General features: G+C 38.8%; 1 protein-coding gene across 1 annotated transcript; it reads left to right on the top strand.

Moving 5' to 3' along the window:
* Nucleotides 1-578: 578 nt before the first annotated feature.
* On the top strand, nt 579-22072 carry LOC143297890 (low density lipoprotein receptor adapter protein 1-like). Its single transcript, XM_076610420.1, has 9 exons — nt 579-841; nt 4368-4531; nt 4972-5084; nt 15366-15480; nt 17430-17546; nt 17941-18055; nt 18845-18900; nt 20005-20057; nt 20550-22072. Exons 1-9 carry the CDS (start codon nt 766-768, stop codon nt 20704-20706), a joined length of 966 nt encoding a protein of 321 aa, XP_076466535.1. The 5' UTR covers nt 579-765; the 3' UTR covers nt 20707-22072.
* The last annotated feature ends 748 nt before the right edge of the window (nt 22073-22820 follow it).

Below are 22820 nucleotides of genomic sequence, written 5' to 3'. Positions count from 1 at the left end.
TGTGTGTGTGTGTGAGAGAGAGAGAGAGAGAGAGAGAGAGAGAGAGAGAGAGAGAGTTGGTAATATGAGAGGTCAATGGGAGGAAACCCACTTTCACTGATACCTATGACACTGAAAAGGTTATTCCCTCCCCTGTTATTCGTCCTGCTGACGAAGTTTATGGTATTTTCATCAGTTTTCCAGTGCGGTTTGTCCATCATAGATACATCATCTGTTTCATATCAACCGAAGATTAATTAGTCAATCTGTTAAGCCCACAAGCGTTGAATACTTAAAGCGGAAGAAATGTTAAAAAAAAAGAAGAGAGAATGAAGAAGAGAGATGCTAAATCAAAAAGAAATACATTTGCAGTAAAGCCGAATGATTAAAGACTTGTCTTTGATTTTGTTTTAGTCGGATCCCTTTCTTTGATCATAACTGAATATAATATTTTACATTCTTCTTTTTTTCCTTTTTTTTTCTTTTCTTTTTTAATAGATAGACATGATATTTTCAACAAAAGCAGACGAAAGAAAAACAGCAATTACTTCCCTTTCTCAACCTCTTCGGCTGAAAAGAGTATGAGCGGTATGGTTGGGTATGGGCCCACACAGAGGAATGAGTGAGGTCACCCGAATCAGGACGCCGTGAAAAACCAGACGTTGAACGCCCCAAGGAAAATATCAAAGTACATCCTTGAACTGTCTTTAAGTCACAGGAATCGCCACTGATAGCTCGGCTGTGCGTGAAGTGTGATACTTTTTTGGACTCGCTGTGTCAACAACTATGGACGCCCTAATTCGCAAAGTGAAAAAGACCCCTGGATCTCCCAAGTCGGACACGAGAGCTGTACGGCATGAGAGTAAGAAAACTAAGATATTTTGCTTTTGTTTCCGTTCCTGGATTTCCAGTTAGTTTTATGGACAACTAATGAAACGATAAAGTGATTGAAAATGGGAATCAACTCGAACAAGCGTGGTAGCCGAAAGCAAGGAAAGAAACAAAAGAGTGGGCGTGACACACATTCCTGACTGGCAAAGAGCAAAATCTAGCAAGCCAGCCGGTATTGATCACACATTTGCTGGAAACATCTTTGTTTTCCACGCCCATAGTCTCATTCCACAAGTTTAGTTTAGATAATTCAAATCTGAAATATGTACAGAATTAGAAAATTTAAATCAAAACACAGTACTATGATAAACACACACACACACACACACACACACACACACACACACACACACACACACACACACAGTCACTCACTCACTCACTCATGTACCTTTACTGTACACATAAATGAATGAAACAAGCCTAACGAAAGTGAAAGAATTCAGGCTGTAAGTGTAACAGTATTGATTTTTTTTTCTGTTCCTTGGAAACAGGATGATGTTTTAAAACATGTAAGATTTTGCAGTTTTTTTACTTGTTGAGAAACTGTACACCACTCAACTTATATATTGGTGTGTGTTTCACTGTCTGACAGATTTTTTAATTTTTAGTTTTTTAGTTTTATTGCTTATTTATTGAACATTCTCTCGCTCTCTCTCTCTCTCTCTCTCTCTCTCTGTCTCTGTCTGTCTGTCTGTCTGTGTCTGTGTGGGTGTGTGAATTCATGAGTGCACACATGCACATAATGATAATGTGTTTGTGTGGTTTTTCTTAGATATGAAGAACCAATGTTGACAACTAAAACTTGGGGTTTTGGTTTATTCAACAAGGGGAGGTGAAGTGAAAACAATTTAGCAATAAAATAATCTTATTCTTAGCTGAGACACTACAAAGGGAGATGAAGTGAAAACAATGTTACAATAAAACAATCTTAGCTGAGACACTACAATAATAGATTGATTTATGTTTGGCACTGTTTGTGTGTGTGAGCATGTGTGACCTGTAAACACATGGCACTGTCTGTGTGTGTGAGCATGTGTGATCTGTAAACACATGGCACTGTTTGTGTGTGTCAGCATGTGTGATCCGTAAACACATGGCACTGTTTGTGTGTGTCAGCATGTGTGATCTGTAAACACATGGCACTGTTTGTGTGTGTCAGCATGTGTGATCTGTAAACACATGGCACTGTTTGTGTGTGTCAGCATGTGTGATCTGTAAACACATGGCACTGTTTGTGTGTGTCAGCATTTGTGATCTGTAAACACATGGCACTGTTTGTGTGTGTCAGCATGTGTGATCTGTAAACACATGGCACTGTTTGTGTGTGTCAGCATGTGTGATCTGTAAACACATGGCACTGTTTGTGTGTGTCAGCATTTGTGATCTGTAAACACATGGCACTGTTTGTGTGTGTCAGCATGTGTGATCTGTAAACACATGGCACTGTTTGTGTGTGTCAGCATGTGTGATCTGTAAACACATGGCACTGTTTGTGTGTGTCAGCATGTGTGATCTGTCTGTGTAAGTGTGTTTATGCATATCATCTTGTAATGTGTATGTTTCATGTTTTTGTACACATGTGAATGTGCATGCATATGCATTGTGTTTATGTGTGTATGTGAATTAACTCTGTGTGTGTGTCTGTGTGTGTTTATGTGCACAAATGCATGCGTGCACTGTTGTGTCTTGTTATAAATTGGTGATTAGTAATAAACGAAGTAATTTTTTACATTGCACTGACTCTAATATTTGACATTTCCTCTATATGTGAACTGTAAACATTGTATTATATGTGTCAGTATCTGAGTATGACATAATGTGCGTACATTTAAATGTTAGATGGGATTGTGCGTAGTTTAGGTTTGAAGTCAGTCATCAGTTATTGACACATACAGATTGGAAATGACCCATCAATGTGGCAGCAAGCTGGTTATTTGACTAAGTGAATTTTGGGAAAGTTGGTCAGGCCAAGAGATCTTTTGCAGCTTTCTCTTATTCTTCAGCGAAAAGATTCTGATTGCAGTTTCACCTATCCAAAAGAATTTTTAATGTTATTCCTCTGCAGTTTGATGTTGAGGAGTATGAACAAAAAAACCAACAGCAACAAAAAAACAGAAACAAAAAAGAAACGATCAAGCAAAAAAATTATTTAAAAAAATTAAAAAATATAAAATACTTTAAAAAAAACCCAACAAAACAACCCAACAACAAAAAACCTCAAAACTTAAACAAACAAAACAAAACAAACAAAAAAACAGCTACTCTTACACAAAGCCATCCTTGTTTTTTGTGTGTTATCAGCTGCAGCAGGACACAGAGCCTGTGTGTTTGTGTGTGAGAGTGTGTGTCTGTCTAGATATGTGTGTTTGTGTGGAAAGATGAGTTAGTCAGTATCCTGCTCAAAGGAGAGAGTATGTCAGCACTCATTGCATGTTGATCCACACATGGGTACAAAGCAGACGTTTTTTAAGTCAGTGACAGTCACACAACTCATTGTCACTTTGGCACATAGATGCACTGCCAAGAATGAAGAAGTGGTAGATCTTAGCAAGAAATATACTGCCCAAATGAACTTGCAAAAACCATTATCATCAGCCTCCTTACACAGCTCATGCAATATTCCACCACGGATGCAGATTTTTCCAGAACACTTCCTACTGTGTGTTTGAATTCGAAACATTTACTTTGCAGCAGTTTTGAACAGCACAACGAGAGCAAAAAGAACAAAAGAAAAATATTGACACACAAATGCGCACATACACATACGCACACATGCGTACATGCACATGCATGCACACACACACAGTTGTTTTTTTTTTAACTTTTTCACATACATAAGAGTGTGAAAGACAAATTTTGTGTAAAAATATAAAAGTATGCTTTTTAGGTGTTTGGGATGACTCATTGAATGATTGATTTTGTGATGAACAGGTCAAATGACCCAGAGTGTACTGAACCAAACCTTAACACTGGTAGAGCTTTAAATGCCTGTGTGCATGACAGTGGTAGAAATCCATCTGTCTGGAACCTGCTCAGTCCAGGTAAATGAAAAAAAATGCATGGACAATTGACATTAAAGACCATGACAATGAAACAAGTCATGGATCATTAGGTGGCTGAAAGTTTGCCATCTGGTGGACTTGTGCCATTGTTTTAATTCACTGTTCTTTGGAAATTGCTGCTGCTTTTGTGATTTTTTTTATGTTAAAAAGTGTGTACATACATGCATGTTCTGTGTGTGTGTACATGTGTGTGTGTGTGTGTGTCTGTGTGTCTGTCTCTGTGTCTGTCTGTGTAAATTTGAATATATATATATATATATAAATAATATATATATGAATGAACATGTGTATGTATACTATACATGTATGTGTGTGTGTGCACACACTTTCGTTATTGAGTCATAATGTATTTTTTATCATGTATACATGTATACTAAACAATGTATACAGATAACAATATATATGTCTGTAACATAAACAATTTGTGGCCAGAACTGGGTGAAGGCTGGGCAGAGAACAAACAACCTGTAGCAGAAGATGAAGGTGTGGTGTTTTACCTCAAGTACCTGGGCTTCACCTTAGTGGATGAGGTTGATGATGACGAAAGCTATGGAGATGGAGCAAGCACTAAGGCTGTGCAGCGAATTTGTGCAATGGTGAGAAGAACTTTACGAACACTACTTACTAGAAGTAAGAATTAACTATTCAAAAGCACAAGAAGTTAATGTTTACAGACTCTTTCATCTGCAGAGAAAATAAACATCTTGTGCAGAGTCTGTTGCCATGATGATTCATGGTTAACTTTTGACACACACAGCCAGTGAGAATTACTGATATAGACTGACAAGTCAAGTATTGCCAGTTGAACTGAAGCTTCATAATTGAATAGACTATGGAGGAATCAAAATGGATAAAATAAATGAATTAGAAACACACACGCATGCTAAAAAAATCCACCTGTGGAAGACGTATTTTGTGCTATTGTGAGAACTAGCCAATTTTGCTCCAGGAAAGTTGGTTTTGATTTGATTTCATTTCATTTTGCGTTATTTTTCTTAACTAAAATGTATTGTATTGCATTTCATTTTGTTAACAGGCAAAGTCTGAAGGAAAAAAGCTGAAGAAAGTCTCTCTCACAGTCTGCTCCAAGGGGATCCTTATGGTGGACATTATGACCAAGGAAGTGTTAAGAGATCTCTCTATATACAGGTTTGTCTGCTGGACAGTTTACTTCAATATTCTGTGTGATAGGCATGCATTTATGTGTGGGTACTTTGTGTGGGGGGCATGCATGCATGTGTGTTTGTGTGTGTGTGTGTTCTTTGCATTTATATATACATGTATTTATAACTGCGCATTCTGACTTTTATCATACAAAAAGTATAAAAGATTACTTGCCAGAGATTCATCAGTACTGTGATTTTTGTCATGTTTGCTGCTTTGCTTTGATTACCATTCTCACTAAAGAATCTCCTTCCCTATATATATATATATATATTTTTTTTTTTACTGTTTACTTGATGAGCAAGCACATAAGACACTGATGGAAGAAAAGATATAGATAGAAAAATTCTTTGGACCATTGTATTTTCCCAGGAGAAAAAATGTTTTGATCTTTTTATTTATTTATTTGATATTATTCAAATATTATTTTAGAAATCTTTGATGAAGATTTTTTCATTACATGTGGTGTTAGAGACTGAGAGAGCTGTGTCTGTGTCAACTGTAACATTGTGCTGTATTGAGTGGTCGTTCTCAATAAGACAAAGGGGAATAATGTAATAGTATTTCCCAATCCCCGAAATGGTATAGACCTTGTTCGTTAGAAAAAAAAATAGAGTAATTTGCCCTTGATTAAGCTGGAAAGAGAATTCGTGGGGAGTCTCTAAAAGCGAAAGTTGCGAGTTCGTCGATTGTACTTGTGTAAATGTTTCACAATGGGTCTGGGGAAAACGGGAGGAAAGAAGTACTGTGTGTGCTGTTCGAACTTCAAAGGGAAAAAAGGTGCAACAAATACCAGCCACGAAGTGATTGCACAGAGCGTGGCGAGCTCAGAATCACTTCGTGAACTGAAAAGGACCGCACTAAAAAATGGCATCAAAGAGAAAACTGATATGTATGTGTTAATCCTTTGGCCAGTTGTTAGATACAATGAACTTAAAGGTTTCCATAAAAGAAATACATATTCTAACCTGGTGAAAGTACAGACATATCCATTTTGGTTAAACAGGCCAGCTGATTGTAACAGACTGGTGTGTCTGAATGTCTGGGAGTCTTGAGAAGACTTATCAATGCATGTCACTTGTAATGATGAATGAGTGAGTACTGTATGCACATATGCATGCATGCATGCTACACCATAAGATGAAATCATTCTTTTCTTGCAGTTAATCATCAATGCAACTGTGATGAAACACACATGAATCAGTTTTGATGATTACTATCTTTAATCAAATTCCATGCACAGCACCACCACTCTTCTCCTCACAGTTTCCATGCTAAACTGCACCGCTCATTTCCCCACAGATTTCCATGCTAAACTGCACCGCTCATTTCCCCACAGATTTCCATGCTCAACTCCAACACTCTCCTCCCCACAATATGTATTAAAGCTACTCCAATAAAAAAAAAAAAAAGTAAAAGAAAAAAAAAGTCATGTGATAGAAAAGCCAGAAAAAGATCAAATTCATTGGAACAGCAATGGCCATTTTCTCAAGTCTGAAATCTGTTTTTAGAAGGCACACACACACACACACACACACACACACACACACACACACACACTCTCACTCACTCATACTGTGTAGCAACAATATGAAATGCAAGAATGTTTATAGATTCTGAATGAATGGGTCACCCGACACAGGAGCAATACTTTTTTCTTCAGGTCAAAAAGAGGGTGGTGTCCCTTGGCAAGATGGCGGGCGTGTCAAAATTCTCTGTCTAAAGATTTTCTAAAGACTTTCACCCAAATCTAAACTTTTTGACAATTTGAAAAAGAAATATATTACTGTACAGGGTGGCGAGTTTTTTGGTTTTTCTTTTTGTTTTTGGCGACTGAGGACTTCAGTTCAAGCAGCCTTGTGAAAACTGTGTGCCTTTCACGGATTTGGGATGAAGTTCGCTCAGTGATGTGACAGTGTCTGTTGGCGGCGTGCAGCCTGTGCACTCGGGAACAGTGATTTCCTCATGTGTCAGCTTTAACGAAAATTAGTGTTGTGCCTGTTTGTTTGTTTGTAGTTCTCTTCTATCTTGGAATGAAGTGAGTACATTGTTTACACAAACTGTATTGACTAAATCAGAAGATTGACACTTGTGTTGCAATTTGCGTGATGGGTGGTTTCGTAGCTTAAAAAAAAAAGGAGAGAGAAGAGGGGGAAGAGAAGAGGAAAAAAAACAACAACGAAAAAACAGAGAGGGGGAGAGGGGAGGAGGAAGGAACAAGCAGGCAAGCAATAACACGAATGCGATGTCTACAGGTTACAAAAACATCCTCGCTCAGTTTAAACGTAAGCAGCCAGGGTCCACTTCTAGCAGTGAGGGTGACAGTCCAGACACACTTAAACACATCAGTAAAAAGATTAGTCTGGAAGAAGAGCGTCAGGAGGAGAGAGACATGGAGTCGAGATTCATGGTGTTCATGAGAGAGATCAGTGAGCGATTTGACAGTTTGCAGAACAGTCTGGCGTCTAAAGATGATATTTCCAAAATGAAAACAGACATTCAAACAAAAATTGATGATGTCACTTCTAAATTTATGAACAAAATAGAAGCATTGGAAGAACGACTCATCGTTGTTGAGAAAGAAAGAGACAAATTGCAGAGAGAAGTAGAGGTGGTACAAAAAACCAACGGCGAGCTTTTTGAAATGCTTAATAAACAAAACAAGTAGACTGCAGCTCTTCGAAAGGGAAACAATGACTCAGAACAGTATGGTCGCGGATGGAATCTGCGAGTGTACAACATACCAGAATCCAAAGCTGAGGAGCCTGAAACAACAAACGCCTGCACTCAGAAGCTCAGCGATCTTTTCACAAGCAAACTGGGCGTGGCCGTCACGGAAGCAGACATCGAAACAGCTCATAGAACTGGCAGTCGCACTCCTCAGCTCACCAGACCTCGCCCCATGATAGTGCGCTTTCTGTCCAGGAGGAAGAAAGATGAGGTTCTCGCTAACCGTCGCAAACTAAAAGGAAATCCACAGAAGATTTCTATTGCAGAGGACCTGACTTCTCTGAACTTTAAACTTCTTAAAGAAGCAAAAGAACATTCGGCGACACTGGACGCTTGGAGTTCCAGGGGGAAAATATTTGCAAAGATCAAGAATGGCAAGACTGTGAGGCTAGAGGTGGATGTGGATGTTGACGAGGTACTGCGCCGTGCAATGTGACATTGTGACTCTGACACTAGTACATGAGAGGGGTGATGATGAGAGGGGGGCATGTGCATTAACTTTCACACAGACGTACCTACAGTGTGAACACGTGTACATTGGAACACTCACATAGCCATACGCACACGCGCGCGCACTTACTTCCCATACTGACACGTCTGTACAAACCACCAAGTATCATTAACGCAAAATCAAATTAAACCATAAACACACACACCCACACACAGTTGGCATCTGACTGTACATATAATATTCTTTTTGTCCCCCTTCATTTATTGACAGCCCAGGATGTGCTCTGGTGGTGAGGGGAAGGTGGGAGGAGGTTGTGAGTGAGTGTTTTTTATATACACTGACACATGTACATTATAATTGGAATATGTCTAGAGACAAACGTTTCACTCAACGTTTATTCATTACATACACTTTTTTCTTTCTAAACATGTATTAATACATTATTTCCGCACACAACAGAGAGAGGTTAAATTTACAGCCCACCTCTCCTCATAAGATTTGTGTGCGTGCTCGCATGTGGTTTCTCCAGCTCTGTGTACTGCTGTGCTTGCTGTTGCTTATTGTAGCCTTGGTGTGTCCCACTACCACCGTACCCTCCATCGTTGACTGTCATTTCCCCCTCCCCCTCCTTGCCATTACTCCTCCCGCGCACCCCGACCCTATGTTCCCTACTCCCTTGCCGACTCCTTGTGCTGGAGAGAACTGTGCCGTATATTCCGCGGTGCGTCAGTGTTTGAAGTTTAAACTTTCCCAATGGACGTATATGCGTGGGGGTGTATGTTGTGGCGATTGTGCAGGGTATGACTTCAATGGATTGTGCAAATAATATTGCCATGCATATGGTCATTTTGTAGGTTGGTTTTTTTGCTCTTTTTTTGTTATTGTTTTTCCCACATGCATGCATCATGAGCACGTGCGTGCGACATACTCCCACTTATGCACACGCTATGTTAATACAAACATGACACCAAAATAGGCTCCCCCCCACATGCATGCATCATGAGCATGTGCGTGTAACATGCTCCCAACTGCGCACACGTTATGTTAACACAAACAAGACACAAACACAGGTTGGTTTTTTATTTTTTATTTTTTTTTTATTTATTTATTTTTTTTTAATTGTTTTTCCCACATGCATGCATCATGAGCACGTGCGTGCGACATACTCCCACTTATGCACACGCTATGATAATACAAACATGACACAAAAATAGGCTCCCCCCCACATGCATGCATCATGAGCATGTGCGTGTAACATGCTCCCAACTGCGCACACGTTATTGTTAGCACAAACAGGATACAAACACAGGTTTTTTTTTTGTTTTTTTTTGTTTTTTGTTTTTTTTTTCCTCCAGTGATGCACGTCGCCTCGCCGCAGGAGCCCACTCACTTGACCAAGACTTACCTGTTTGTCTAAATGTGTGCTTTTCTCTTGATGTACTTTGTTTTTATTTTAATTTGTCCCGTCATGGATGATATAAATGATTGTCACTCAGTGATGGGTACTTATAAAGGAGTGTATTTTTCTTTATTTGAAAGCCTTTGCTCAGTTGTACTATGTACCATGCAAATAGAATGAGTGGATGCCCTTTAGACTCCACTAGAAAATATAGTATAAGTCATTAATTACTTGATATAATAGCCACAATAATAATAAAATAAAATGGAAAATATAAGCATTGTTTCCATGAACTGTCAAGGACTGGGTAACGTTAAAAAGAGGAGAGATGTTTTTCACTTTCTTAGACAAAAGAAACACTCCATTTATCTCCTTCAAGATACACATTTCGACCCAAATATTGAATCGTATGTTAGATCTGAATGGGGTTACACTTGTCACTTTGCATCTCATAATTCACAATCCAGAGGTGTTGCTGTTATGTTCAATAACAATTTTGAATTTAAAATTAAAAAGGTGTACAAGGATCCTAATGGAAACTGCATAATTATTTCCTTTACAACAGTAGAAAAGGATTTCTTAATTGTAAACATTTATGGCCCAAACAAAGATTCCCCAGAATTTTATGATGAACTGGAAAAAAATATTACACAGTTTGGATACCCAAACCTGATTATTGGAGGTGACTGGAATCTAGTTCTTGACCCACATAAAGATTATTCTAATTATAAACACATAAATAACCCTAAAGCTAGAGACAAAGTAGAAGATATTATGACAAATTTAGATATGTATGATGTTTGGCGAGACTTAAACCCTGATAGTACACGTTTTACATGGCGTAGACCATCCCCTTTTCAACAGAGCCGTTTGGACTTCTTCCTTATATCTGAATGTTTGATACAGTATGTGCACGAAGCAGACATCCAATATGGCTATAGGACAGACCATTCAATGATAGTTCTTAAACTTTCATTTGGCGAAAAAATTAAACGAAAATCTTTTTGGAAATTCAACAATTCTTTACTGAAAGATATAGATTATGTAAATGAAATTAAAGAAGAAATCAAACAAGTTATTAGAGAATATGCAGTTCCATTATACAATTATGAAGAATTAAGAAACATTCTAATGTCCGAAATACAGTGTGTAATATCAGACCAATTATTGTTAGATGTTCTATTAATGAAGATTAGATCAAAAACAATCTCATATGCCACAATGAAAAAACGTAAAACAGAGGAGGAAGAACAACAGTTAGAAATAGAAATACAGAACTTAGAAAGCAGGAATGTCAGAACATGTCAAGAAAATGATAGAATAGAAGAGAATAAGTTAAAGCTTGTAGATATTAGAAAAAAGAAGATGGAAGGAGTACTCATGCGTTCAAGGGCCAGATGGATAGCAGAAGGAGAAAAAGTATCAAAATACTTTTGTAATCTTGAAAAAAGGCACTTTGTAAATAAGAGTATGAAGAAATTAGTTACAGACAAAGGAGAAGAAATCCATGAACATAATGTAATATTAAAGGAGGTTCACGATTTCTATAAACATTTATATAAAAAGAGACTTATTCAAACATGTGAAATAGCAGATATTGTTAAGGAAATGCCTAAACTTAGTAATATAGAAATAGAAAACCTTGAGGGTGAAATTACTTATGAAGAAGCTACCCAGGCACTTAAACGCATGCAGAACAATAAGAGTCCAGGTACTGACGGCTTTTCTGCCGAATTTTTTAAATTCTTTTGGAAGGATCTTGGATACTTAATTGTCAGGTCACTAAATGAAGGTTTGAAGAAAGGTGAACTGTCACAAACACAGAAAGAAGGCATAATAATTTGTATACCAAAGGGTGACAAACCAAGAGAATTTATTAAGAACTGGAGACCGATATCTTTATTAAATGTTGTTTATAAAATTGGATCTTCTTGCTTAGCAAATAGAGTTAAGTCTGTGCTGTCCTCTTTAATTAGTGATGACCAAACAGGATTTATGTCTAACAGATTTATTGGTGACAATATTAGATTAATATATGATATGATTCATTATTTAAATTCAAAGCAGTTGCCTGGTTTATTGATTTGTATAGATTTTGAAAAAGCGTTTGATACTGTTGACTTCACTTTCATGATGAAAGTGTTAAAAGCATTTGGATTTGGTCCAGTCTTCTGTAGATGGATAAGTACCTTTTATCAAAATATTAAATCAGCAGTAGTAGTAAACGGAACGGCGTCTTCTTGGTTTCCAGTAGAGAGAGGATGTCGTCAAGGTGATCCCATTTCACCCTACTTATTTCTTCTATGTGTTGAAATCCTTGGCATAATGATAAGAGAAAATAAACTGATTAAAGGTATTAATATTAATAATACAGATCATAAAATTGCACAGTTTGCAGATGACACCCAACTGATGACCAAAGGAGATAGAATATCGTTTGAGGAGATCATAAGGACAACTGACTCGTTTAGTAGTTTTTCAGGATTATATATGAATGCAGGTAAAACTCAAGCAATATGGCTGGGTAGCAGAAAACAATGTCAAATTAGATATCTACCTCATTTAAAAATGGTATGGAACCCACCAAAATTTAAAATCTTAGGAGTGTGGTTTACTGTTGATTTAGAAGAATGTGAGGAATTAAACTATAAAGACAAAATGTCTGAAATTAGAATGTTATTTAGAATATGGATAAAAAGACCGATTACCCCTTTAGGAAGGATAGCTGTTCTCAAGTCACTGATTTTATCAAAAATAACCCAGTTATGGATGTTTCTACCAAATCCACCTGATGAATATATTGATGAGCTGCAGAAGGCATGTTTCAAGTTTATTTGGAACAAAAAACAGGATCGAATAAGTAGAAAAACAGTAATTAAAAGTACAATATTAGGAGGATTAGGAATGTTTGACATCAAACAATTTATTAAAGGTCTTAAACTGAGCTGGATACGTAAATTAAAGTTTTCAAACCATAAATGGACAATAATAATAAAAGAAAGCAATCCAGTTATCAAAGATATTGATAGATATGGACCCTGTCTACCAACACCTAATGATAAGAATAAGTTCTGGATCCATGTTTTCCAAGCCTACAAAGAATTTTGTCAGAAGGTCCCACTATTAAGTAGTAAAGAAGTTTTAGCAGAACCAATCTTTCTGAACCAAAATATTAAAATTGGAAGTAAGATTTTATCATACAGAAATTGGATGGAAAAGGGGGTCTGGAATATTTCTCATCTAGTGCACGGGGACAGTAGTTTCCTTTCCTATGAAGATTTTAGTCAAAAGCATGGAAATATAACAAATTTCCTTACTTTAAATGGTTGCATAAGGTCAGTTAGAAATTATATAAAAAACCTAAACATTAAAATTGATAATAACACTGCTTTGCAGATGAGAAAATCATTACAAATGATATATTCAGTGAAAAAAGGAACAAAAGTTTATTATGATACTCTAGTTAAAAACAATACGACCCCTAAATGCTGTAAGAAATGGAACGATTTGTTGCAACTGAACATTAATTGGAAACAGACATTTCACAAAATACACAAAATAAGTGATGTTAACTTAAAATGGTTTCAAATAAGATTAGTTCATAGGATTATTGCAACAAACAAATCACTGAAACAGATGAATATCTCTCATAATGATAAATGTAGCTTCTGTGGATCACATCCAGAAACCATTGAACACCTTTTTTGGAGATGTGAGATTGTGCAGAGATTTTGGACTGCTTTCCAAACTGATATTAATAACAAATGCAATAATGTATACAATGCCCAATTATGTGAAGAATTAGTTTTATTTGGAAACTCACACACATTTGCTACAGATGACATTTTAGATTTTATTATTTTACTTGCCAAAAACTTTCTGTACAAATGCAAATTCAATAAACAACCACCACAACTCAATGCATTTAAAACACAGCTCAGATACAGATACAAAATCGAAGAACATGCATCTTATATACTAATGAACCATCATGCTTTCCGTACAAAGTGGAACAGTTACCTTCCAATTATGGAAACTGTTACTTAATCATAATTTCACATGTTCCATAGTTACCATTCTATATAACAGTCCTTACTTTGTACTAATATGTCTTTATTTATTTCTCAATATGTATTATTTGTTGTTGTTTTTTTTTAACTTTTATAGTTCCTGTTGTCTTTACAATGTGACCAATCACAAGTGTTCTTTTCCAATAATGCAGAAGTGGTATACTCATGATCATTATTATTATGACATTATAATGTCACCACTCGCTTTCGCCTTACCCTAGATACCATTACTATAATAGTTGATACATTTGATGCTGTTGCTATGTCACAACTGGTCTAGGCTATTTACTATTAATGTCATCTTAAATCACCATGATTACTACAATCATTAAGATGCAAGTATTGATTGATTGAATGATTGGACAAATCTTCCTTTCTTCTTTTTATTTTTGTTTATTTATTTCTTTGTTTGTTTGTTTTTTTGTTTCTGTGTGTGTGTTTGTTTGTTTATTTGCTTGTTGTTGTTGTTGTTGCTGTTGATGTTGTTGTTACAGATTTGATTTGCCTTGCTATAGCCTGTTTTGTTTTATTTTGTCTTATCTATCTCTCTGTAGTGGAAGATGCTACTGTTCTTTTTATACGGTTTGGTTCATACTATTCTCTGTATTGTATACATGTTTTTGGAAAATTAAAAAAAAAGTTTAAAAAAAAAAAAAAAAAAAAAAGGGAGAAAAACAGGTCAAAGATTTCTACTGACACACAGATTGAACTGGCTTTTTTCTTGCTTAAAAAAAAAAAGAAAAAAAAAAAAGTTTTCGAGCATCTCTGGAATGTTGACATCTCACTGATAACAGCTAAATATGTCAGAGAATAAAAAGCGATACTTTTTGATTCACCCACCCCAAAAAAAAAAAAAAAAAAAAAAAAAAAAAACTTTTTTCTTCATTTCAGTTGTTAAAAATCTGCGGGAGGTTTATGTCGCTGTGACAGCAGAAACTGACTGACTTCGCCTTCTTGTTTCTGGTTCCGCGACGATAGAAAATCTTTGCACGACGAACAAGTTCAACTTTCGCGCTACTTATCAGTTGTCCGTTCTTTTTTTAAATACTCTTTCGGTTCTTTCACTTTCATGGATTCAAGCGCACTTTCAGTTTCAGCGGTAGGGTCGCCATGTTGCCGTATCCAGATGTCCCAAGGTGAAGGGGCTGAACTTTTCACTGACTTCAAGTTTCCTAACGAACAAGGTCTATAGGCAAAATGTTGTTTGGTTTTTGATGTGGTTAGCTCCCTTCCACTGTCAGTGCAGAGACATTTGTACTAATGTTTGAATGTTTTAATGTTAAATCTCGTTTGTGTGTATGATATATAGGTCCACAAATTTGTGAAATAAATAATGAAAAATATTCCACAAATGAATTATGTACAGTGTTTGTTGAAATAATTGCATAAGCATACAATTTTGCTTGTTTGTTTCTGCCCAAGATTAACAAAGGCTGAAAACCCAACAAAGATACCCCCACCCTTTTATGCTTCATCAACAAATTTTCAATAAATTATGATTATCACTTTTTTTTATTTTTACTTTTTACAAAAGATATGAGATTTTACGGAACACCAGAATGCTACGTGGGTAAACTTTTGTCATTTCTTAGTAATTCTTTTGGTCGGTTTTGCAGGATATCATTTTGCACAGCAGATAGGAACCATGACAAGGTCTTCGCTTTCATCGCCCGCAACACTATCAATGAAACCATGGAATGTCATGCCTTCTTGTGTGCCAAGACCAAAATCGTAGGTCACAGTCGTGCACATGCGTCTTCTACCTCTCTGTCCTCCTGTGTTGGTTATTGCTGTGCTGTATTTGAGCTGCTTTGTCCATGTCCTTGTTGTTGGTTGTCTGGTTCCCTGTCATGCAGACGTCTTGTTAGATGTTTCTGCTGCTGCTGCAAGTGATGATGGTGTGCTGTCACAAAGCACAGGGATTCTGGTGATTGTTTGTGTGGTGGTCGGTGATTGTTGGTGTGGTGGTCAGTGATTGTTGGTGTGGTGGGTGTGGCTAAAAGTGATTGTTGGTGTGGTGGGTGTGGTTGATAGTGATCGTGATTATTGGTGTGGTGGGTGTGATGGACAGTGATTATTGGTGTGGTGGTCAGTGATTGTTGGTGTGGTGGGTGTGATGGATAGTGATTGTTGGTGTGGTGGTCAGTGATGGTTGGTGTGGTGGGTGTGATGGACAGTGATTATTGGTGTGATGGACAGTGATGGTTGGTGTGGTGGGTGTGGTGGACAGTGATGATTGGTGTGATGGACGGTGATGATTGGTGTGGTGGGTGTGGTGGACAGTGATGATTGGTGTGATGGACAGTGGTTATTTGTGTGGTGGGTGTGGTTTAAAGTGACTGTTAATGTGGTGGGTGTGGTGGACAGTGATGATTGGTGTGATGGACAGTGGTTATTTGTGTGGTGGGTGTGGTTTAAAGTGACTGTTAATGTGGTGGGTGTGGTGGACAGTGATGATTGGCATGTGGGTGTGGAGGACAGTGATGATTGGCATGTGGGTGTGGTGGACAGTGATGATTGGTGTGGTGGGTGTGGTGGACAGTGATGATTGGTGTGGTGGGTGTGGTTTAAAGTGACTGTTAATGTGGTGGGTGTGGTGGACAGTGATGATTGGCATGTGGGTGTGGAGGACAGTGATGATTGGCATGTGGGTGTGGTGGACAGTGATGATTGGTGTGGTGGGTGTGGTGGACAGTGATGATTGGTGTGGTGGGTGTGGTGGACAGTGATGATTGGTGTGGTGGGTGTGGTGGACAGTGATGATTGGTGTGGTGGGTGTGGTGGTCAGTGATGATTGGTGTGGTGGGTGTGGTGGACAGTGATGACTGGCATGTGGGTGTGGTGGACAGTGATGATTGGTGTGGTGGACAGTGATGATTGGTGTGGTGGGTGTGGTGGACAGTGATGATTGGTGTGGTGGGTGTGGTGGACAGTGATGATTGGCATGTGGGTGTGGTGGACAGTGATGATTGGTGTGGTGGGTGTGGTGGACAGTGATGATTGGCATGTGGGTGTGGAGGACAGTGATGATTGGTGTGGTGGGTGTGGTGGACAGTGATGATTGGTGTGGGATGTGGTGGACAGTGATGATTGGTGTGGTGGGTGTGGTGGACAGTGATGATTGGTGTGGTGGGTGTGGTGGACAGTGATGATTGGTGTGGTGGGTGTGGTGGACAGTGATGACTGGCATGTGGGTGTGGTGGACAGTGATGATTGGTGTGGTGGGTGTGGTGGACAGTGATGATTGGTGTGGTGGGTGTGGTGGACAGTGATGATTGGTGTGGTGGGTGTGGTGGACAGTGATGATTGGCGTGTGGGTGTGGTGGACAGTGATGATTGGTGTGGTGGGTGTGGTGGACAGTGATGATTGGTGTGGTGGACAGTGATGATTGGTGTGGTGGGTGTGGTGGACAGTGATGACTGGTGTGGTGGGTGTGGTGGACAGTGATGATTGGTGTGGTGGGTGTGGTGGACAGTGATGACTGGCATGTGGGTGTGGTGGACAGTGATGACTGGCATGTGGGTGTGGTGGACAGTGATGATTGGTGTGGTGGGTGTGGTGGACAGTGATGATTGGTGTGGTGGACAGTGATGATTGGTGTGGTGGGTGTGGTGGTCAGTGATGATTGGCATGTGGGTGTGGTGGACAGTGATGACTGGCATGTGGGTGTGGTGGACAGGCCCAGGCAGTGACCCTGACAGTGTGGCAAGCCTTCAACGTGGCCCAAGACAGGTGGACGGAGCAGCAGCACCGTAAATCCCTGCGTGCCAAGGAGAAAGGCAACAATAAAACACAGGTTGGTTGGGTCTGTGCTTCATCTTCCTTTTAAACCGTCCTGGACTGCAACTCTATTTCTCATATTCTGTCGTTGTTTTTTGCTTGGCCATGTAGGCAGCCATTGTCCATTTCCAGGAGTTTGATTGGTGGGTAAGTTCTTGTTTCTGCAACTCCTCAAACACTGACTTAGATTACAGGGATCTTGAATATGTGTGCGTGTGTGTGTGTGTGTGTGTGTGTGTGTGTGTGTGTGTCTGATGTGGAGTGTGTGTTAGTGGGTGGGTGTGTGAGTGAAATCCTCCATGCTTTAGAGAAATTGAATGATTATTGAAATTTGAATGTGCTTGTATGATCGTGTGTGTCTGTGTTGGTGTGCATGTATGTGCATGTGTGTGTGTGTGTGTGCATTTCAGACGGTGGCACCGCAATCCAGCACCCCTCTGATAGATCTGCAGCCACCCCATCAGACCCATCAGCTTTCAGGCATGGTGCCACCTTCGTCTTGCCCTTTCCAAGATTCCTTTGCTGGTAAAAAGATAATTATGAAATTGATTTTTTTAAAAGTATATGATGGTAAAGAAGTATGCAAACTGTCTGACTAATGTCATAGGTTGAGAGGCTTAGTTCACATATCCTTGTTTTTTGTGTGGTTGTGGTTTTTTTGGGTTGTTTTTTTTTGTGTTCTTTTTCTAAATTCTATCAATTAGATATTTTTGGTCAGAGATGTGTATGCACTCTTTGTATAATTATGACAGTATAAAAAGGAAATGATGTCAAAGAAAGGAAGGGGTTATTAAGTGTCAAATATTGTTGAGCATGCTTTATTGTAAAGTAACAAAGAAAAAAAAACCTACTAAATCTTCAGAAAAAATCATAAGTTTATTGTTCCAGAGCAGTAATGGTGCAAAAGAATTTTATACTGAAAAAAAAACCCAGTACCTTTTGCTTTACACAAATGTATAGGCATTTTTAACACAAATGAATTCTGAAAAGAAAGATGAAAAGCATAAGATGAGAAATCGTTCCATTGTAAAAAAACAAAACAAAAAAACTTTGATGTAAAGATGCTGATTTGTACCCTTCACATTGAGCTGCGTTTAGCAGTGTGTCAGACACCATTCATTTGACCAAAGACAAAACAGAATAATTTGACAGTCAAATATAGCTTATCTGATATATTTGTGATATCTGATATTATGTACCTAATCTGATATGTGTTGTGTAATGTAAGCATGTGCTTTATTTATCTTTTTTTTTCTTTCTTTCAAGACAGTTCTGTTACTTGGTAATATGTTTTTGGTTTTGTTTGTCCACCAGATTACAACATGTCAGATATATCAACTGGCAATGGAATACATCTGAATCACAGTGAGGTATGTTGCAATAATTTGTGCATGCTTCCACATTAATGTGTGCGTACTGAATGATTGGGTTTAACAGTGTGGCTTTTTTCCTTCTTTTTTGTTTCTATTAAAAATATTAAAGCTGTTGTTGTTGTTTGTCCTCAAGTTCCAATGCCCAGTGATGTTTTGCGAGTTTTAGATAATCTCTGTTTTTCCTCACTTCAGGGAGGTGTGAATGGGTACCTGACTTTGGTTGGGGAAGGTTAAAATGAAGAAAGGAAAGGACTGGCCCCTGCCTTGTTATGCTGAGCTCCAGGCAGAGTGGATATGAATTCACTGACCCAAAGACTGCAAAATGTTTCGTTTTTTTGTTGTTGTTTTTTTTAATGTACATATTAATCTGTAAAACAATGAAGTGTACAAAAAACTTCAGTGTGTCTGTGTTTACATGTATGTTGAGACTGGACATATGCAGCTTGAATACACCTAAAACATATGGCCAGGTGCTGTATAAAAAACTCTAATTATTTTATTGGTGTTCCCCTGCCTGTGACAAACTCTGTGTTGAGATTTAATTGTCAGACTTTGATGACATTGATTTGTCTGTCTGTGTTGAACACTGTAGGAAAGATGTGATGGTGATAAGATAACATTGGTCACTGATGTATGTGTTGAACACTGTAGGAAAGATGTGATGGTGATAAGATAACATTGGTCACTGATGTATGTGTTGAACACTGTGGGAAAGTTGTGATGGTGATAAAGATAACATTGGTCACTGATGTATGTGTTGAACACTGTAGGAAAGATGTGATGGTGATAAGATAACATTGGTCACTGATGTATGTGTTGAACACTGTGGGAAAGTTGTGATGGTGATAAGATAACATTGGTCACTGATGTATGTGTTGCAGCCCTCTGTGGATGATGACATTGATTTGTCTGTCTGTGTTGAACACTGTGGGAAAGACGTGATGGTGATAAGATAACATTGGTCACTGATGTATGTGTTGAACTGTGTGGGAAAGACGTGATGGTGATAAGATAACATTGGTCACTGATGTATGTGTTGAACTGTGTGGGAAAGACGTGATGGTGATAAGATAACATTGGTCACTGATGTATGTGTTGCAGCCCTCTGTGGATGATGACAGTGACGATGAAAACCTGGAGGATTCCTTCTCAAAGTGAGTTTTCCCCGTCTCATCTTCTTGTTTGCTTTGTGTCGCCTTTCCTTATCACATCTTTCATCAGTTCTGTGGCTGGTACAGCAGGCAGAAGTCACTGGCTGCATGTATGTCTGATACTAAGTTGAACATGTATGTCTGATACCAAGTTGAACATGTATGTCTGATACCAAGTTGAACATGTATGTCTGATACTAAGTTGAAAGTTGCTATACTTTCGTTTTTCATGCTGGAAATTGTGACTGAGTTTTCTCCCTTCTCACATCCAGGCATTGAGTTTTGATGTTCATGTTCCTATCATGTCCAGAGGTGTCAGAGTTTGAATCCAGGGACTGGTGAAAGCTAAATATAGATGACAGTAAGGTTTATAAAGAAGATGAGAATGGTTTGGGAATTTGAAAGTGAAAACCTTATACAAACTCTGAATTGTTGTAACTGTAGAGTGTTAGCACAGAGTCAACATGAACAATGTCATACTACGAACATTTACAGACTTGCTGAGAGGCGAGGTCGAGTGCGAATCCCGTCGTTCAGCACCGACCTTCGACAGGAGGATGTGGAGGAGGGGGTCCAGCAGTACATGGATGGTCGACGCTGCTTTGAAGAGTTCTCTCGCCAAAAGTCCATTGAAGATCTCCTCAGCTTATGAGCTGAGCCCACCAAGGTTTGGGTATGAGCAGGATATACGCATAGGCGATGAAAGAGGACGTAGTGATGCGAGTGGTGGTGACTGGGAAGTGGGAACATTGCTTCAGGCAGGGTGCATGGATGATGAAAGAGGAAGTACTCATGCAAATGATGGTGACTGAGAACTGCCAGCTGGTGAACTGTGGGATTGTTTTCTATACCTTTGTGGGCAACGTTTTTTTCATTGGAAGAACCATTTCTTTACCTGCTGTCTGAAAGTAGAAAGCGACAGTGGTGTGGCTGTGAGTGTGAACAAGACTTTTAGCAATACCAACTTGTACTCCTGACCTGTAAAGTTGTACTGTTAACAGGGACTTCTTTCTGGGGTTTTAAACCTTCTACTTGTTGTGTTCAGTGATTGCTAAACAGTTGGCCTGAATCATGAAGTACAGTAACCAGAACACAGTGACCCCTCATTACCAGCTGACTGCTGAATGGAGCTGCTGCCAGTACTTGTCATGTGTGTATTGTGTAAACAGATCACAGGTTTTTTACATCCAAAGACAGTGCAGAAGAAAGGTAGCCAATGATCAGTCATTTTGAAAACTGGAGTTCTGAATTTTGAAGTGTCCACCAGAATATGAGGTTATCTGATTTGTTTTAGATAACAGATCCTGTTGTAGTTAGCAAATTGGATTTTTTTTTTCTTCTTTTTTTTATGCAGGTGTTTGGGGTAACAGGTGTTGTTGCAGCAATCAGAAAGGAGTTAAGTCTGGTGCAGGTAGATGGTGAATGGTGAGTTCCAGTTTCCTCTGTCTGAGGGCAAGACATCCCATAGATAGTTAAGGAGGACTGGGAGAAGTGATAGCAGAAGTATTAGCACGGTCAGTTTTTGAGAACAAAGAGTTTATTGTCTGCATATAAATGTCATTTCCAACATGATAAAACATGCTCCGTTTCATACACTGTAGTTTGCTCTCAGGTGTACAAAGTGAAAAAGGGGAACAATGTGGCAGACTGAGAAGAGAGAAAGGATCTGTGTTCACCAGTGACTAAAACACTAGTACTCCTTCATTCACCACAGCAGCTACAGTCAGCACTTCATACACTTGTGACCCTCATACTTTTTAATGGTGAAAGATGGTGAAAAATATCCCAGCTGACATGAAATGAAGAAAACTTTGTTGGTTGTGTGTTGGGAAGGTTGGAGCTGTTTAACTTCCTCACGCCAGATAGATGGATACTATTCAACTAGTATGTTCTGCTAGACGTGACACAGGTCAGCATCAAACTGTTGTAAATGACACTGATCAGCATCAAAGTGTCAGTAGATATGACACTGATCAGCATCAAACTGTCATGAGGCATGGCACTCATCAGCATGAGAGTGTCATTAGTCATGACACTGATCAGCATCAAATTGTTATAAGGCATGACACTGATCAGCATCAAATTGTTATAAGGCATGACACTCGTCAGCATCAAACTGTCATTAGATGTGACACTGATGAGCATCAAACTGTCATTAGCAGTGACACTGATGAGCATCAAACTGTCATTAGCAGTGACACTGATGAGCATCAAACTGTCATTAGCAGTGACACTGATGAGCATCAAACTGTCATTAGCAGTGACACTGATGAGCATCAAAACTGTCAGGTCCACCCACACCATCACCAGTGTGGAAAGTGTTCCCTCAAATTTACAGAAATCTAAACCCTACCTGAAGGAAACCTTAGCTGCTCAGTGTGTGTATGTGTGTGTGTGCATGCGTGTTCCTAATTGCTGCCTTGGTTTGTACATTGTGCATAACTTGAACTGTATTGTGCAGCCTTTGATTTAGATGTTACTGATTGTGACTGTGTGTGTTCCCCCCTTTCTGCCCTGTTTTGGTATGTTTGTCGAGTTGGTGAAAAATCTCACATCTTTAGCAGTATTGTTTACCATTGTTGCACTTGTGCAGCTTTGTTTTCTGAGGATGGAAATAACATCTTCACCCTCATCACTGGTCACATCATGTAGTGGTCGTTACTGTTTGAGTGCGCATGCTGAAGCTTCATCTGAATGCAGCTGTTGAGTGGTTGTTTCCTTAACACTCTCAGTTAAACAAGAAGAGAAGTGAATGTGTGTGTGTGT

Source organism: Babylonia areolata, chromosome 23 (genome assembly GCF_041734735.1).
Source record: "Babylonia areolata isolate BAREFJ2019XMU chromosome 23, ASM4173473v1, whole genome shotgun sequence".
In the NCBI taxonomy this organism is placed as follows: Eukaryota; Metazoa; Mollusca; class Gastropoda; order Neogastropoda; family Buccinidae; genus Babylonia; species Babylonia areolata.
The sequence above is the reverse complement of the archived record's forward strand: the minus strand, read 5'-3'. Positions and strand labels throughout refer to the sequence as shown.